Source organism: Hemicordylus capensis, chromosome 5, assembly GCF_027244095.1.
Source record: "Hemicordylus capensis ecotype Gifberg chromosome 5, rHemCap1.1.pri, whole genome shotgun sequence".
NCBI classification, from domain to species: domain Eukaryota; kingdom Metazoa; phylum Chordata; class Lepidosauria; order Squamata; family Cordylidae; genus Hemicordylus; species Hemicordylus capensis.
In genome coordinates this window covers 1,831,244-1,850,386 of record NC_069661.1, presented here as the reverse complement: position 1 = coordinate 1,850,386, position 19,143 = coordinate 1,831,244, and the positions used below count along the sequence as shown (strand labels likewise).

The 19,143-nt window shown below is 48.7% G+C and overlaps 1 protein-coding gene across 2 annotated transcripts in view; it reads right to left on the bottom strand.

Annotated features, from left to right (window-relative positions):
• EXOC6B (exocyst complex component 6B) overlaps nucleotides 1-19,143 on the bottom strand; it is a 358,545-nt gene that overhangs the window by 147,615 nt on the left and 191,787 nt on the right. The window contains exon 7 of one of the 2 annotated variants that reach the window (XM_053255094.1): nucleotides 6,614-6,784. The exons of the other annotated variant lie outside the window; for it this stretch is intronic. Within the exon in view, the coding sequence (XP_053111069.1) occupies nucleotides 6,614-6,784 (171 nt within the window). The remainder of the gene's footprint in view (nucleotides 1-6,613; nucleotides 6,785-19,143) is intronic. 2 annotated transcript variants of the gene reach the window in all.

The window sequence follows — 19,143 nt, the reverse complement described above, 5'->3', positions numbered from 1 at the left end:
GCTCAGAGAAAAATCTGCTCAAAATGAGTTTCTGTATAATAAAGCTGCCTTTTAAGGGTGCAAATGGTTGGAATGCTGACCTCTCAAAGAAGAAGTCAGGCAGTTTTACCTAACATCCAGAAAACATCCACCCACGTCATTCAGCCACAGAATAAGCTGCCAAATTAAGGGAGGTCCTGGGCTGATATTTCTGTAAGCCCATCAAGGAATGGCTGGACAGGCCTGGCTCAGAGGCGTTGCTCACATTGAGACAGCATTAGACATCATCGTGTTATGCTGGTCTTCGACCATAATAAAGATGATTGATTGGCATCAATGGGGTCTCTTTTGCCAAGGCCTTCTCTTCAAGCAGCCCAAGAAATGTATGTATGTATGTATATATGTAACAAATTTGTATGCTGCCCACTACTGAAGTCTCTAGGCAGTTTACATATCCCGATGGCAAACGATATGGGCAGCTGCTTCCAGAAACGCCAAGGGCTTTGTTTCCCCTTTTGCACACTGGTTCCCGGGAGGGCTAGAACAGCACTTTCCAACCTGAACATTCTGATATGAAGGAGGAGTAGCAAAGTGTTCTCAATGGTATAGAAATTGAATGAATGAATGAATGAATGAATAACAAAATAAACAGGATTGGCAGAGAGCGCCTTTTCTTCTGGGTGCTCTCCCACAGAACCAGTGGGATAGTCTCCAAGAGCGGGTGCAGATTGTCACAATGCTTTGAGAGCTTCGTCCTGTTTCCATGCCCCAACCCCAGCAACTACTTCCTCCCTAACTGATGCCCACTTTGGGCACACACATCGCCAAGGACAGCAACAACCACTGCTCCCTTCCAAGCTGATTCCCACATCTGCGGAGGTGCCACCAATTTAAAGCTGCATGGCCAGTCCTGCTTCAAGCACCCTCCGCTTGGTGAGGAGCAGAGCTCTCTCCATGTAGACCGCCCACCTCTCTCCTGGCCCGTCAATGTCTCTGGGAGGTTCATCCGTTCTGGAACTGGAACCTTTGGCTGGAAGGAGGAGGGAAGGTGCTTTGGCTCAGCTGCTGCTTTGGGCAACTGCAGATTTCAGGTTTACCTTGTTCTGTTTGTTTTAGTGTATGGAATCATTTTAAACACACACCATGAGCCACTTTGAGCAACTATGGAAAGGCGGAAAATACAGGTGGCCCTCGATATTCACAGGTTCAATTCCCGTGTTTTTGCTTACTCACGGGCCACTTCCCTATATTATACTGGCACAATTCTGCCAGTATAGTTAAGCTGGAGAGTGTTTTCCACATTCCACCATTATACTTCTCCATGTCAACATCATCCTCCCGAAATGCCTGCCTAGAAGCAGTAATGGGCTGGATCAAGGAAAATAAACTGAGACTGAATCCAGATGAGACGGAGGTACTTTTGCTGTGGAGTCAGAACTCCAGAGATGATTTTGATCTACCTGTTCTAGATGGGGTAACACTTCCCCAAAAGGAACAGGTACACAGTATGGGAGTACTTCTGGATCCACACCTCTCCCTGGTATCTCACGTTTGAGGCGGTGGCCAGAGGGGCTTTCTATCAGCTAGGGCTGATACGCCAGCTGCGCCCGTTTCTTGGGATAAACAACCTCAAAACAGTGGTACATATGCTGGTAACCTCCAGGCTTGACCTCTGCAATGTGCTCTATGTAGGGCTGCCTTTGTATGTAGTCTACAAACTCCAGTTGGTACAGAATGCAGCAGCCAGGTTGGTCTCTGGGTTATCTCAGAGAGACTACATCACTCCTTTGCTGATAGAACACCACCAAAAGGTTTCTGGGCAAAATACAAAATGCTGGTTATAACCTGTAAAGCCCTACATGGCTCAGGCCCTGGGTATTTAAGAGAACATCTTCTTCATTATGAGCCCCACTGCGTATTGAGGTTGAGCTTGGCTGGTGGCCACATGGGGATGGACCTTCTCAGTTGCTGCCCCAAGACTGTGGAATGAGCTCCCTACTGAAATATTATCCTCCCCATCGCTGACAATTTTAAAAATGCACATGAAAACCCACCTCTTCAACATCAAGAAGTAGTTCTACCTTGTGGTTTGCGTAAGCTTTTCCCCATAGTGTTGGATAAGTTTTCCTTTTTTTAAATGCCTAAAAATTCAGTAATCCAAAAAACTTCAGGTGAGAGTTAAGATGCTTCATATATCAGATTTTAAGATGAGAGTTAAGATGCTTTATATTTTCACTCTTGGTCTACAAAGAATGGAAATTGCAAATTAAGGTGCCCATCTTAACCGGCGCCATATATGCTATAAAGACTTTGTACAGTCTGGTATTTGATGACTTTAGAGATGAGGCTCTATGCACACACACTGTGCCTTAGTCTTTCAGTTTGACTTTGGGCTGGGGAGTGATACATCCAGGCAGACATTTAACTGGTCCAGTTTCCTAATCACTTCCTAGAGATGATTAATTCCTGATTAATTTCTACCTGATGCATCTCTGATCAAGGCAAAGTGTGGGTGCATGGAACCTCATTTCTAATTTGAGGAACTATCCAGGAACACAAACCCCATGATACTGGAGGGCTTCCTGTAAATATTTTCAACAAAATCAAGCTGATGTTCAAGGGCAAGAATTCAAACTCACAAAATGTGGTTTCTGCCCCACTCACGTGGGATGGGGCTATGCAAGAACATCTCTAACATTATTCGCTATAACGATGCAGCTTCCCAAATCCGGGACCTACATTAATTTTGCCATTTTTTAACAGCAGGTTTGATTTCTCTTTCTCTCCTTGGTGGCTGCACATCACTGTTGCACCAAAGCAGCCACACCCAGTGTTGTTTACAGAGTGACAGAGAGTGGCAACACTATGCTCCCCAACGGTAATGCCCTTCCTTAACAGGGGCCTTCACTGGACATTCTCTCCCCTCTCCTCATTCTCCTTGCCACCTGTTGGCTGCCCGACTGTTGGCAAAGCTAGGACAGAATTCTCACCCAACTTACTCACATTCACACACTCTCTCTCTTTCACACACACACACCCCTCTGCTGGATGAGGCACAAGGCTCATCTAGTCCAGCCTCCTGTTTCCCACAGTGGCCCACCAGATGCCTCTGAGAAGCCCACAGGCAAGAGGTATGTGCATGCCCTCCCTCCTGCTGTTGCTTCCCTGCAACTGTTATTCAGATGCATTGTGCCTCTGAGGCTAGAGATGGCCCACAGCCACCAGACTAGTAGATAGACCTGTCTGTCTATCTGATAGACCTGTCCTCCATGATAGACCTGTCCTCCATGAATCTTTCTAAGCCCCTTTTAAAGCCTTCCAAGCTGCTGGACATCACCACATCCCATGGCAAAGACTTCCACAGATTAATTATGCATTGTGTGAAAAAGTCCTTCCTCTTGTCGGTCCTAACTTTCCTGATCGTCAGTTTCATGGGGTGACCCCTGGTTCTAGTGTTTTGAGAGAGGGAGAAAAATTTAAATGTCCACCCTCTCCACTCAATGCATAATTTTATACACCTCAATCATGTCTCCCCTTAGTCACCTCTTTTCCAAACTAAAGAGCCCCAGATGCTGTAGCCTAGCTTCATAAGGAAGGTGTTCCAGGCCCCTGATCATTTTGGTTGCCCTCTTCTCCATATTTTCCAGTTCTACAATATCCTTCTTAAAATACGGTGACCAAAGCTGTGAGCAGTACACCGGATGTGGCCGCACCACAGATTTGTATAAGGGCATTCTAATATTTGCATTCTTATTTTCAATCTCCCTCCTAATGATTCCTAGGATGGAATTGGACTTTTTCACACCTGCCACAAACTGAGCCAATACTTTCAATGAGTTGTCCACCACGACCCCAAGATCTCTCCCGGTCAGTCACCGACAGCTCAGATCCCATGAGTGTATACATGAAGTTGGTGTTTTTCATCCCAAAGTGCATCACTTTGCACTTGTTTACACTGAACTGCATTTTCCATTTTGTCACCCACTCCCACATTTTGGAGAGATCTTCTTGGAACTCCTCACAATCCCGTTGTGGATTTCACTATCCTAAATAGTTTAGCATCATCTGCAAATTTGGCCACTTCGCTTGTCATCCCAACTTCTAGATTGTTTATGAACAAGTTAAAGAGCATTGGTTCCAGTACAGATCCCTGGGGGACCCCACTTCCTACCTAACTCCATTGTGAAAACTGTCCACTTATTCCTACTCTGTTTCCTGTCCTTCAACCAGTTACCGATCCACACATGAACCTGTCCCCTTATTCCATGACTGCTAAGTTTACTCAAGAGCCTTTGGTGGGGAACTTTGTCAAAAGGTTTCTGGAAGTCCAAGTATACTATGTCAACCAGATCACCTTTATCCACATGCCTGTTAACACTCTCAAAGAACTCCAAAAGGTTAGTGAGGTAAGACTTTCCCTTGCAGAAGCCATGCTGGTTCTCCTTCAGCAAGCTCTTTTCTTCTATATGCTTAACAATGTTGTCCTTAAGTATGCTTTCCATCAATTTACCCGGCACCAAAGTTGAGCTGACCGGCATATAATTTCCTGGATCGCCCCGGATCCCGTTTTGAAAATTGGAATCACATTGGCTACTTTCCAGTCCTCTGGTACAGAGTCTGATTGTAGGGACAAGTTATATATTTTTGCTAGGAGATCGATAATTTCACATTTGAGTTCCTTCAGAACTTTTGGTTGGATGCCATCAGGCCCTGGCAATTTGTTAATTTTTAGTTTTTCAAGACAGTTTAGAACATCTTTGCTTATCACCTCAAATTCGCCCAGTTAGGATATATAGTCAGTATCCTCCGCCGTGAAGACAGATGCAAAGAACTCATTGAGCTTCTCTGCAATCTCCTTATCCTCCTTAATAATCCCTTTCAGACCCTTGTCATCTAAGGGTCTAACCACCTCCCTGGCAGGCTTTCTACTTCTGATATATTTAAAGAAGTTTTTGTTATTCCCCTTGACACTTCAAGCTATATGCTCCTCAAACTCTCTCTTTGCATCTCTTATTGTGTCCTTGCATTTCTTTTGCCAGAGTTTATGTTCCTTCCTGTTCTCTTCATTTTGGCGGGGCTTCCATTTTCTGAAGGAAGTCTTCTTCCCTTTTATAGCTTCCCTGACTTACTTGTTAGCCATGCTAGCCTCCTCCTGGACTTGGTGGTACCTTTTCTCCTTCTTGGTATACATTCCAACTGTGCTTCTAGTACCTTGGTTTAAAATATGTTCCATGCTTTCTGGAGTGATTTGACCCTCCTGACTTTCCCTTCTTACCAGTCCCTTCATTTCTGAGAAGTTTCCTATTCTGAAGTCCAACGCATCAGTGTTGGACTTCCTTGACAATTCTCCATGTGCATGTATCCTGAACTGGCTCACACTATGGTCACTGCTACCCAATGGTTCTGCAACTCTGACATCTCACTCCAGTTCCTGGGCACCATTCAGGATTAAATCCAGTCACCATCTCCTTGGTTGGTTATGCGACTAACAGTTCTAAGGCACAGTCATTTAGCACATCTAGAAATGTGGCCTCTCTGGCATTACCTGAATGTGAATTTACCCAGTCTAAATGTGGGTAGTTGAAGTCACCCATTATTACTGCCCTGTCTTTCTTTGATGCCTCTCTTAATTGTTGCTCCAACTCCAGGTCACTCTCAGCACTTTGATCCAGAGGGCAATAAAACATCCCTAGTAAGACATTTCCTTTCATTCCTCTCCCTCACACATACACTCATGCGCGCGTGCACACACATACAGAGTTTCAGACAGCAGCAAGGCTGCCTTCCTTTGTCAAAATGGCCCATTGCTCTTCTGGCACCAGACTGGAGGCAGTGTGAGTGAGTGTGTGTGTGTGTGCGCACACACGCACTGTTATCCTTCCTCCAAGGAGTTCAGAGTGGCATCCATGGCTCTCCCTTCCACCTTTGATCACCACAACAACCCTGTGAGTTAGGTGATGCTAAGAGAAGAGAGACTGGCCAAGGCCACCCCACAAGTCTCATCCCTGGATTTCTCCAGCCCAAGTCCAACACTAACTACTATGCCATGCTGGCTCTCACCAAATTGTGCACTATTGATTTATTCTTACTATCATGATAAGAATAAAATCCATGGCGTTATGTGCCTCTGTAAAGCCTTTAGGGAAAGGGCACCTCAATTCAGCAGCAACCTGGGGAAAGGGATTCAAATGCAGAACCTTTCCAGAAGGTTACATTTTGCACTCTGAACAAACAGATGTACTGCTTAAAGTTCTTGTTCTTCACTGACTTTACTTGGAAAATCCTAGTTGGTGGCGGGCTCAGGCAACAGAAATCAACAGGCAGCATCTCCTGCCATCTTCTGACTGTCCAGGGAAACTGCAGGTGCTCACAGCTAGCAGGTTGCAGCTGGGAAAGTGGGAGGAAGGGTCTTCCCACTGGGGAAAGCAACATCCACTGACAACCTTGCATATTCAGAGGACACAAAGCAACAGCTGCCCTAGAAGCCATCCAGGCCCATCGCAAGAGCCCACGTTTTGATCCAAACAATGGCTTTTCTCCCAGAAAGCACTGCTCCCCTCCCCTGCAAGGGCATTTCCGCTGCATTTGTGGGCAGTTGGATCCCCACCCCCACTTCCGTTTTGTATGCACTTGCCTCTTCCTCTTCCTCTTCCCCATCCAAGATCCCAGAATCCTGCTCGGAGGCTGGGCTGGCATTTCTGAGCACCTCCAGGTCGGAACTTGCCGAGGCATCTCTCTTGAGTCTTCTCCCACCGGCCTTGGAAGGCTGAGAGATAATGCTGTCCAGGTTTCTTTGCTGCTGGGCCTAGAACAGAATCAAAAGGGATATTAAGCCCCTGAGCACCTCTGCCGCACCTGATTTCAGAAGAGACGTTGCGGCAGAGACCTGCATACAACCCAGCCTTGAAAGTTGCCTGCTGTCCATTTCTAAGTCACTCTGGAGATTACGCAATCCTATAAACACGGCTACGGTGCTTCTTCACAAATCACTTCTCTAAGCCCAGCACACTGCCAGACTGATCGGTTTATGGCCCAGCTGCACTGATGCTGGCCGAGCAGCCATGTGGCAGCCGTCACTGGATGCATTAAGGAGCAAACATTGCTTTACTTTTGGATACGTTCCTCTTTTCATCCATGTCAGCAAAAGCCTTCCACATCTGGACCCCAGAGGTCCATGAAAGCATTCTTGCAGCATCTTGGGAAATCGGAATGGCGCACTATTGATTGACATGATCTGCAAAATGCATTCTGGCAAACACACTAAGATCAGGATTCTTCTGAGGCACTACTTGATGGAAAGGACAACCTGCCAGGTGGCCCACTCCTCTAACCTAATTAGTTCTATCAACAATGTTCATGGGTAAGAAGCACCAAACAAGGAGTGGGGGGCACAGCAGAGTAGCAGCAGCTTCCTAGTGCAGGAGGAATAACCATGGAGCTCTCTGCCTACACAGAGTCTGAAACGGGGCCGGGGATTTCCTTGTTCAACAGTCGCCAGGGCGGAAAGGAAAACTCACTGGCCCTGACTCTGCACATGTGTGCTGATGAAGTTTGGATGCAACTAGTAGATGATTCGGGTGCAGAGACCTATCCCTCCAGCGTAGAGTCTCCAAGAAGGAAGTCCCCCTCTCTTTCCAGAGGTCTGAAACAGCCGGTTGATGGGCAAAGGAACCCATGAAAGAAGGAAGAGGCTGCAAGGGGCCATGAGACTCTAATAAGATCCGAAGTAGACCCACCACCCAGACCCATGGAGCGCTCTTTCATTTGTCCCTCTGCAGGGTGGAGACCAAACAACAAGTGGGGCAGCAAGAAAAGCAGGTGGGAAGCCTGGGAGGGTCAGGGAGAAAAGCTTCCTGCTGGAGGCGGTGGGGGTAATGTTACGAGCAGGGCCTTCCAGGTCCGATGGCCAATGTACCAAGAGGCAAGGAACAACCAAACCCACCACACACCCTGGCAGGCAGGAGCACAAGGGAACACGTCTCAACCCCTTCCTCCTCCTCGACAGATCCCACTCATGCTGTTGCAGTCCCTTCAGCACAAGACATTTCAGCTCCTACTCTTGACCAGTCAGGTCCTTTATCAGAAGTGCAAGTGCCAGGCAGGCCACACACACACACCCCTCCCCCCAAAGTGAGAGTCCCCTCCATCGCACGGGATGGGGGCTTGCACGACAACCCCTTGTGGATGGGCCCGCTGCACTTTTCTCAGTCAGCGACTAATAACGCTGCTTAGTAGCTTGTCAGGACTCCAGGGACAAGAGGAGTGCCTTGAAATGGACTGGGAGCTTAGAAGCTTGGTGTTCTCTTGACCACAACCCCTAGAGCCCCACTAACCCTTTGCTGGGCCCACAGAGTCACAGCAAACGATGACTGACACAGGAGAAGGCACTTGATCTGCAGCAGGCCCATCTCTGTGGCTGGCAAGATCTCCTGCTTGAAGAGCCAACACCTGTCCTCTCCTGCTCGGCAGGCCTTCTCGGTGGCCCTGGCCAGTCTTTGGAACTCCCTGCCCTGGGATACGTGGCGAGTTCCCTTTCTCTTTCATGTTGCCAGACACGTTTGATCTGACCGTGGGCGGATTCTACTTCCTTCCCTCCCAATTCTTTTCTCCTCATTAGGCTTAGCTGTTTTTCATCTGCTGCTCTGTTTTTAATGATGTGTATTTTCAAATAGTATTTCTGTTGCTGCTGGTGTCGTTAGCTGCCTTGGGTGTTTTTTTGTTTTGTTTTTGTTTTTTAATGGAACTAAAAAGGCAAGGCACAAATCCTTCCTTCTCTCTCCCCTCCCCACCCAACAATAAAGCGTGGCTGCATTTTCCCCACAAGAAATGACCATATTGTCCCCAAAGCAGATGTGCTACATCGTTTAAATCTTATTTTGGAATATCAGAAAGATAGATCTGGTAATAATATTAAGGCGTCTGTTATAGAATGTGGTGGGTGGGTCTAGTAAGGTTCTTCCAAAGCCACAGAGGAGGCACCACAAGAACGAGGGTATTATTTCTGGGGAGGGGGCCTGCTCATTGTGCAAAGCTATACATGAACTTTGTACAACTCGGCCCTTTGACACAACACACGAGGGTCCAAGCAGGGACTTGAGCACCCTGAACTCAGGCTGGGATTGTGATCAAATGTAACTGTCCTTTTGACAGCAGGAGTTAGGAACAGAGCAAGCTAACTCCAAACAGAACAGCCACAGAGGACCCTGCACAGCGACACTGCCCTGACCTCTAGCGGCAAAAGACCTGAAGCTACAGGGATCACTTCCCCCAGTTCTCCCCTCCCCTCTCTCATGCACCCACATGTAAACCTTTGAAAAATGCAATGATATTGGAGTCTTTCTCCCTCTGCGTTGTCCTGCCTCATCGCTAGAAGATGGCATGGCCAGCCCATCCCTTCCCAGAGAGGTGCCTCCTCCTCCTCCTCCTCCTCCTCCTCCACCCTGGCCCAAAGATCCAGGATGCACCAAGTCTTGCTCCTCTTCCCCAAACCCACAGTTCACCGTTTCCAGCCCCTTCCCTTAAACTCCAGCTTTTTAGCACAGAAGACACCTAGGATGCTTTGGACTCCAAGAGCAGGCCACCGCATGGCCAGGAAGCTCACCGAAGATGTGAGCATAGTCAGCAGACAGTGTGCAGCCAACCAGGGCCAGGCTGGCCACGGGGGTTGGAGCCGACCCCCTTGGGGGGTGCTGTGGACACCTGCCCCCTGTGGTGAGCTTGCAGGCCTGCCGTTCACAGGACGAAGGGGCTCTGCGGCTCAAGGCTGGCCCTGCCTGCTCCAGCTGGCCATCAGATGCCTTGCAAGAGGAAGAATGGGCGGTGAGGAGTGGGGTGGGGTTCTTCCTAGCGGGCTTGGCCTGAGCAACAAGGCCTCCTCAACTCTAAAGCAGTCCTGCCTGTGACTTCTGGCTCTGTTAGGAAGTTGCCTTGGTCCACCTAGCTCAGGACTGTCTTTACAGACTGGCAGCAGCGGCTTCTCCAAGGTTGCAGGCAGGGATCTCTCTCAGCCCTCTCTTGGAGATGCTGCCAGGGAGGGGACTGGGAACCTTCTGCATGCAAATATCTATCTATCTATCTATCTATCTGATTGATTGATTGATTTCTATACCGCCCTTCCAAAAATGGCTCAGGGTGGTTCACACAGAGAAATAACAAATAAATAAGATAAACAAAATGGATCCCTGTCCCCAAAGGGCTCACAATCTAAACGAAATGTAAGACAGACACCAGCAACAGTCACTGGAAGTACTGTGCTGGGGGTGGATAGGGCCAGTTACTCTCCCCCTGCTCAATAAAGAAAATCACCACATTGAAAGGTGCCTCTTTGCCAAGTTAGCAGGAGTCTATGCAGGGGCTCTTCCCAGAGCGGCCCTATTATCCCCTCAGGGGACCATCTGACAGTGCTCACATGTGTAGTCTCCCTTTCAAATACAAGCCAGGGTGGACCCAGCTTAGCAAAGGGGACAATTCATGCTTGCTACCACAGGACCAGCTCTCCTCCCAAAGGAGCTCATTGAAACATAGGAAGCTGCCATAGCCCGAGTCAGACCCACCCGTGGTCCCTCTAGCTCAGGACTGTCTACAAGGAGTGGCAGTGACGCTCCAAGGTTGCAGGCAGGAGTCTCTCCCAGCCCTACCTGAGGATGCTGCTGCCAGGGAGAACTGGATTGGGGGCCATCTGCATACAACGCAGGAGCTCTCCTACTGCACTACAAGCTCATTTCACGACAGCCTTCAGCTTCGACTACTATTGTCCGTTTCATCCTGGCTTAATTCCTCATGTGGAAAAAAGGCCTCCCTTTAAACCCTGGCCAGAATCCTCATTTTGTTTCCCTGTCTTGAAGACTCCATCTCATCCATGTCTGACCAACAGACACGCTATTCTTACACCTTCCACACCTGGCCATGGGGTTAACAGTTGCCATCAGAATGACGTCATGCAGATGGGGGGGGGCCTCCTCTGTTTCCCTGCTTACCTAATGACTGATAATGGTGGAAGCCATTTCCCAGGGAACTGGACACTTTCCATAGGGCAGAGGAGCTCATGGGATCCTATTCGCTAGAACATCTTCCGGCACCTCTGGGGTGTTGGAAAGCAAGCTACGCCAGATTTCCAGTGCAAAAAAAATTCTCCCTCCTGTTTGCTCTATAAGTAGGGAGAAGGGGATCCCCAAGTTAGGGCTTTTTCTAGAGGGGAAACCCAGAGGGTTTGCAGCTGGCCTTTGCTGTGCCTTCTGCAAGCCATGGCCCTTGGTTCCCAGTTGGGAGGAAGAGCGACAGCCACGCTTCTTGGGCCTCCTGATCTCTGGAGAACCAGATCAGGAAGGAAGGTCAGTTTCTGTATTTTTGTCCACTTTCCCCCACCCCCGCCAATAGTTTCATCCTGACCTTTATTTGCCTGGAAACCCTGTTGCTTTATGCTGTGACACAACAAGCATTCTCCTTTACCACAAATTTGGGCAGTGCTGGGTTTTTATGCTGCCTGTGCACCACCTTGGTTCCATGTGGTGGGAAGGTTCTGGGACCTGGGGGTTTCCCGTAGACACCCAAGAACAACCAGTGTGCATGACTGAACATCAACCTGGCTGTGGAGGTTCAGGGGGTGCAAGGGGGCCAACCTGCCTGGAAATGGTTGGTGGAGGCAGAGGAAACTGAAGGGGGGCAATTGGGTGTGTGTGTGTGTGGAAACAGGCAGCCCTGACCCCACAAGCGGCCCAGTCTGAGTCCATCTCTGGGCCACCCCTCTCCTCTCATGAAGACCTTCTCTGCTCCAGAGAGGTTTCAGGTGCGACTAGTGATGCATGTGCAGCTGAACTGAGGTCGCGTGGTGGTGTTTGTCCCTTGAGCACCACCACCCCCAACCCGCAGCTTCTGCACAAGGCCACCACAGTGATCAGTCCTTGGGCTGCTCTTGGCAGAGCACAGTTCCTTCCACCACCTGCTTGAGCCATCCAGCCATGCCACTTCACAGTCCAGCACTTCCTCGGGTGAATCTCGGACTGGCTGGGCCAATGATACATATCCATCCCCTTGAAGTCCATCATCACAACATAATATGAGGACTCCTCCCAATTGGGCCCCAGACTGCAAAAGCCCTAATGCTACTCATAGAATTAACCTTTGTAGTACCCCAGGAGTCTCAAGAGAGCTGCCCACCTTCCCAAAAGTCCACAGATCATTGTGCAACAACAGCTTATGCCCTCCGGCGATCCTGCATCTAAGACAGGCAACCAATCCATCCCCAACCACTGCTCAGAAACCTCAACAGGAGGTGGTTTCAGAGCCTCCCCTCAACTGCTAGAGCTGTATAAGCCAAGGGACTCCCCACATTTTAGCTCCAGCAGTGTGGATGTAATGATCAAGGGGCTCCATTTCTCCTTGCGCAAGATATCAAATCCTGAAAGAGACCGAGAGAAAGCCAGGCTTAGCTACTAAGAAGGCCCCCTACCACCCACTTTATTCTTCTGGGGCAGTTTGGGGGTGGGGTGGAAAGGAAGCACTCTGCACTATACTTGACACCACACATAAAGAAAGAAAAATGACCTGCCCGGCCAGCACACTGGGATTCTCCATGTTCTGTTTCGCATAAAGGCATCTGCAAGGAGCCCAATGGAGAGGCACACTTGGAAACCACATCAAAGTGCAGGCGATACTCCATCCCGCCCTCAGAAATCGGAGCAACCTGGGGAGAGAGGAGGACTAGAAAACCTTTACCTTTTGGTGTGGTTTACATGAAAGCAAGCACTTTTTTTTTTTACTATTGGGTAAAAGCACCCGGCTCGCACAGGCCAATCAATCTCTTATCACCGCCATCCCACCCCCACCCCATTTATTGTCCTCTTTCAGCAGAGGGTGTCAAGAGAAGTCTGTCTGGTTCCAGTACCTTGAGCAATAACACAGGAAGGCAGCTTGGCCAAGTACTTCCCATCCCTTTTGGATATGGTTCTTTTCATCCCCGCTCAAGGCTAGTTGGGGGTCAACTCCAACTTGTTTACATACCCACTTGGGGGACGTAAGCCACAATCCTGTAGAGAAGAGGCTGCAGGCATTGCAGTCCCTCAACCCCTGGCACTCCTGGAAGACCTCTGCCCAGCAGCCTGAAGAGATGGGTGGTCAGCACTCTAAGGCTGCTCCTTGGACGCAAGGGTACAAGAATAAGGGGAGATGATGGGTGGACACATGACCTCCACCAGCTCCACTGCAGGACTGGACAAGAAGTAGTCAGGACGTGTGACTCCCCCCCTGCCTGCCCTCCCTCCACCGGTTCCAAGCACCAGTTCCAAACACTTGGAGCTGAATGCAGGGTGCAGGCAAATATCTCCATCAGAGCTCCCGTGAAGTTCACCTATGAACATGTGTGAGCAAATGGGAGTTGAGGGCAAAAAGCCTTCACCACCACCCACTTCCCTTCCCTTTTGTGATTGCAGCCTGTGTGCAGCTGGGCACCATTACTTCCTCCCAAGGCAATTCCAACCCATCAGGGGCCATGCATGTCACACAGCCAATCAGCTGGGGCAGTATGACATCACCACAAAGCCAAATGAGTGATTGCAGAAAGATTGCCTACACTCTGACTAGGCTCCCTGGTGACACCCTGTAGCTTATCAGGTTTGGTTAACACATTTCATCCTATTTGCTCCATGTCACAAGCCTCCCCAAACAGTGCTTTTCTTCGGGGCAGGGGCGTAAAATGCATACACACATTTCAGCTTGACTCTAACATTACTTCGTGATTATTGATGATCTCTGGTTCTGGTGTTGTGAGAGAGGGGGGCGGAAATTTCTCTTTATCCCCTCTCTCTACTCCATGCATAATTTTATACACTTTGATCATGTCTCCCCTCAGTCGCCTCTTTTCCAAACTAAAGAGTCCCAGATGCTGTAGCCTTGCCTTGTAAGGAAGGTGCTCCAGGCCCCTGATCATCTGGGCTGCCCTCTTCTGCACCTTTCCCAGTTCTACAGTGTCCTTCATAAGATATGGTGATCAAAACTGTACGCAGTACTCCAAATTAGGGATGTGTCAAGATGTGATTCGGCTGTCTCAATCATGGGCACCTCCCTTCAAATTTGAGGGCTTTCACAGCCCCTTCAAAGCGGAGAAGAGCAGGTCCGAACCTGCTGCTCCTCCTCTCGCCATTGCCACCACCCCATCGCTCCCCACAGCTATGCCCACTTGCCGGCAGGGTGTCTCCCAGCTGTCCCTGCACGGCGCTGGCACACAAATGGCCTTTGTGTGGTACTGCGCAAGGGCAGCTGGGGGGGGCAGCCCACCAGCATGCGGAGACATGCTCCACTTAAAAGGGGCTTAGAAAAAGCCCTTGAATTTAAAGGGAGGTGCCCACAATTTGGACAGCCAAATCACGTATCAGCACACCTCTACTCCAAATGTGGCTTCACCACAGGTTTTTATAAGGGCATTATAACACTAGCAGTTTTATTTTCAATCCCCTTCCTAATGATCCCTAGCATGGAATTGGCCTTTTTCACAGCTGCCACACATTGAGTCCACACTTTCAATGAACAGTCCACCACAACCCCAAGATCCCTCTCCTGGTCAGTCACTGACAGCTCAGACCCCATCAGTGTATATGTGAAGGGGTGTTTTGTTATTGTTGTTTGCTCCAATACGCATCACTTTACACTTGCTTACAAGTGTAAGCAAGTTGGAATCAAATTCAAGGGGCCAGAAGGCATGTCAGGTTCAAGACCAAGACTAGGCAAGGCCAGATTTGGACAATGAAAGGAGACCCTAATATTAGGGAGAACTTGAGGTCAGGATCCCCAGCCCGAATAAGAGATGGGGCAACTGCCAGCAGAGACCGTCCACGGACAACAAGCATTACCAAGACTTCTGCCAGCAATGGCCAACATAAACCCAGTTAACCAGGCATGGCCAACAGACTGAAGAGCCCAGCTGGGCAGGTCCCTAAACTGCTCGTGTGAGCTGCGGAGTCGGGAATGTGGGCTCCTGTGTTGCAGCCAAAGGACAAAGGATGAGGCCACCACTCAAATCCTTACTTGGCATGCAGAAGGTCCCAGGGTCAACCCCTGACAGCACCTCCACACAGAGCTGAGGAGGACTCCTGCTTGAAACCCGAAAAAGCTGCGGCCAATATTAAGCTATATGAACCAATGGTCTGACAGAAGGACTCTAGATCAGCAAGTGGCTTACCCAGGCGGGGCCTTGCTCTGAAGAAGGCTGATGCACCCTCTGCCCTGCCTCAGGGCTGCTTACAAGTCCCTCTCCGAACACCGGCAGGTGCGGGTGGAGGGTGTCTCTTGCAGCCAGAACTCCTCAGCAGCCGCCACCCGATGCTTGGCTCCTGCTCTCTCACCAGGCCTGGGGATCACAGCTTCTAGCAACCTGGCAGGCAGGCAGGCAGGCCTCCTGTGTTATTGGCCTGGCCTGGCTGAGTGCAGTTGCCTGCCACTTCCACACACTGATCCCACCCACAGGATTGACTCTGAACTTGGACAGCTAATTGGCTCTTTCCTGATGAGCTGGAGATAAGGCATGGCAGTGGCAGAGGATTTATTGGGGTGAGAGCTCACGACTGCTCTCATAGGTGGCTTTGATTAGTTAGTGAGCATTCGCTGCCACAATTGTTTTATAGACCCCACTAATGGACTGAGACATGAAACTTTAAAATACTGTTTCACAATATCCCTCGGAATGGAATACATATTCCTTAAAACAATATTACAGAAAGCTGGCTAGCTCCAGAGGAGAAAGTTAATAAAAAACGACAGTGTAGTTGGGCCTCTGCCAGAGACACATTTGAAAGTTATAAAATCCCTCCCAGATCAGATAAGAGGGGGTATTATTACTGCAAGGTGTAAACTCAACACACTGACATAGCTTCTGGTTTCAGTTTTAACTAAACTCCAGCCACACTTCAGGACAACCAGGGGTTATCCGCCAGTTATCAAGGAGACCAATTTGTTCTGGGGCACGGGGCGGGGGCGGGAGAGAGACCAACCAAGTTGACCGATAAAGGGAAGGGACAGGAAAAGTCTGACTTCATGGTGCCTCTTGGAACAAGAACGTGAAGCTTGTGACTCTCATCCAGAACCAAACAGGCCCATGAGAGTCTCAACTGCAAGGCTTAACCCTCCCTTCTACAGGTATCGCTTAATTGTTAGAAGGAGACGAGTTCACCCGAACCTGACTGAATGGGCAGGGGGTGGAAGGGCTTTCCCTCTTGAACACGAGGGGGCTCCTCTCCACCAAGAAAATATGGCACTAGCACGCCATTCCAATTATTTTCAAAACAGTGTCACAGAAATAGTTCCCATTAGTATCACATCTTACCTGTGCATATTGCCAGACTGTAACAAACAAGGGGTGAAAAATACTCCACGGTTTGAGGTAGATACTTTCCTAATGAGAAATAATGTCTGCAACTGAGGCTGTGTTCAGGGGCCTTCTTCACACACCTGCGCAAGTCAGGCGGGCAGCTGCCTTTTTGGTGCTGCCGACCCTCAGCCTCCAGAACCGTCTTCCCTGTTCCCATGGGCTTTTAGCAGGAGCAGCCTGTCCTAGTGAGCTGGAATGGGGGTGCCAAAGAAGGCACGGCTGCCTCTGCTTCCCAGAGGAGCTCCACTGGCTCCCCTCTTCCCCACCCTGCTCCACCCTGCAGGCAGCACCGCTCTCATTAACGCTGGAGCAGGAAAGAGGCGAGCCAATGGAGGAGCTTCTCTGAGAAGCAGAGGCAGCTGTGCCTCCTTTGGCGCCCCCACCATCTGCTTCGGGCTTTTAGCAATACTATGTATTGGGGGTGGGGGCGGGTCAAAACTGTTTTAGCTGTAGTTCTTATTGGACTGGTTTCTCTTTTGGAGTCTTTATCGGAGATTGTCTGTGATATGATCTTTATTATGTTTCTGTCTGGGTTTCTTTGCCATGGTGAAAGGCAAGGTCTAAATCCGGGAAACCAACCAACCGAGGGGACAGCCATCACTGGGCACACAATGTCTCCAGCACCCCTTTTTAAGCCTGACAGACCTTGTAGGCTTTGACCTAACAGCATCAAACTTAAAACAAAAAACTATGGAGCCCCATTCTGGGAAGCCCAGAATCCTCTTCAGTCTCCGGTATTCTTTTTCTCGCATCATCACCTGTGCAAACTGTTCTTAACACCTACGTATCACTAGGTTTCTGCATTTGTTAAAAAGAGAAGTTAGAGGTTAAATTTTTCTGTCTAAGCATTTGATTCTATCTACAGCCTTCCATATATATACACATACATATGGAGTTTTGCTAAGGCACCTGTCCCTCCATGTCAAAAGGCTCCAGGTTGCTCAGGAGCCTATGTTCTAATGAACATAGGTTCATTAGAAATTCTATTTAATTTACTAGGCATGTTTCCCAAGAAAACAGGAGCATTCAACACTATTCATGTTACCAAAAAACCCTCTTTCTCCACACCAGGGATGGTTTTAGAAGCTGCTTCCTTCTTTGCCTTCTTCTAAACTAAAATGCCCTAAATGGTTTAGCTCTGCTTCCAGGTGGCTGAACCACATCTGACCCTGAATCCAGAAACCAGTTCAGGAAGGGGTGTTTCACTGAGCAGAACCCAACCCAAACCTAACGTCTTGTTTGCCTTGAACCTGCACTGGAGCCAACCCCTAAACAAAAAGGGGGACCTCCGGTTCCAAAGCAATGACTGGAGTGTCACAACTCTCTCCTTCTTCCAGCTGGGATCACTATGGCCTCCGCCTCCCTGCCCCTGCTCCCCACATGCTTCCATTTTCTGCACATTTCACCTTGTACGTCTGAAATATGCCAAACTGCCTCCAAACAGGGCCTGTATAATGTCTATGATTTGCACAATACCTAACACAGCAAGGTGCTAAATTGTAGAAGCAACCATTACATTTCACCTGGTTCATATAACTTCCATGTGAGCACTTTTCCTTCATTCACAACCCAAAATGAAGCATTGAGCATTGCTTTGCAAAATTCATCCAGGAAATGTGGATAATTCAGACACTGAGAAGTTTCCATGATCAGCTCAGAGGTACCATTACTAACTGTGCTGTAGTTCACATTCATTTCTGCATGTTTATTATGGTTCAAGAATCTTATTCTTGTTTAATTACAGCAGTGGTGTGTGGTTGGGGGGGCAGGATTCCCTCCCTATAAAACTGCAAGCAGCCCACACTTCTCTTTCTCTAAGTACCGTAGTTAAAAGGTTTCCACTCTAGTTTTCAATCCCTTCCTCTCCTGACTTCTAACATACATAAAAGACCATAAAACTGGTCTAAATACTTCCACGAATGAAGTATCAAAGGCAGTTCAACCAACATTCTGTCTAAAAAAATAAACGTGTTTCGCAGGAAAAGATTGAGGTAATGAGTCATAGGAATCCAAAAGCAGCAAAGCAGAGAAGAGTTCCAGGGCCTGGAACTGTGGAATTCTTCTGCCCCAGATCTACATCAGCCAGATCACACTCACCGTGCAACCTGGATAAAACTGGGCTTCATCTACAGGCCCTGAGGCAAGCAGCCAGCAGCCAAAGAAAGAAATAACACACAAGGTTATACAAAAGCACTTCTTCTACCTCCTCTCCAAAAATCTCTGCCTGGAGACCTAACCCAGCAACCCCAAAAGAAAAGTTGAGAATAGCCAACATCAATGGGCAATCCCAGATCATCTGTCAGAACCGTTAAGCATATCTGGTAAGCTGGGCAAGAGAAATGTGATGTGTGATAGGAAAGCAGACTCCATCTCGGCCAAAGATAGTTCTCCTTCTTCAGGAGCATTCCCAGACGGGGCTTTTAGTTTGCTTCTCCACCGGCATGGAGGGTGTGGATTCTCACTTTGGACAGTTCTGCGCTGAAGTCTGTGCGAGATATTGGGGAGCACTTCGCACATTACTTTGGGTTTTTCACTGTGTGTTAGAGCCTAGCCCAACTTCTGTCTGGGGTTTTAAAAATCCACTTTTTGCACCAGTTTTTTTGGGCAAAATTGAACTTGCAGTAAACCCGCGGTAAAGCCTACTCTCTGGGAAAGCTCCAGGTTTCAGACAAGGCTACGAGACTGCATAAATCTGGGAGAGTCAGCCAGTGAACCTTTTGGCTCATTTCTTTACATTTTGGAGTCTCAGATTTCAGAGGCAGTGTTTGCTGAATAACTGTGTTGAATGTATGCTCATGAACAGGTTT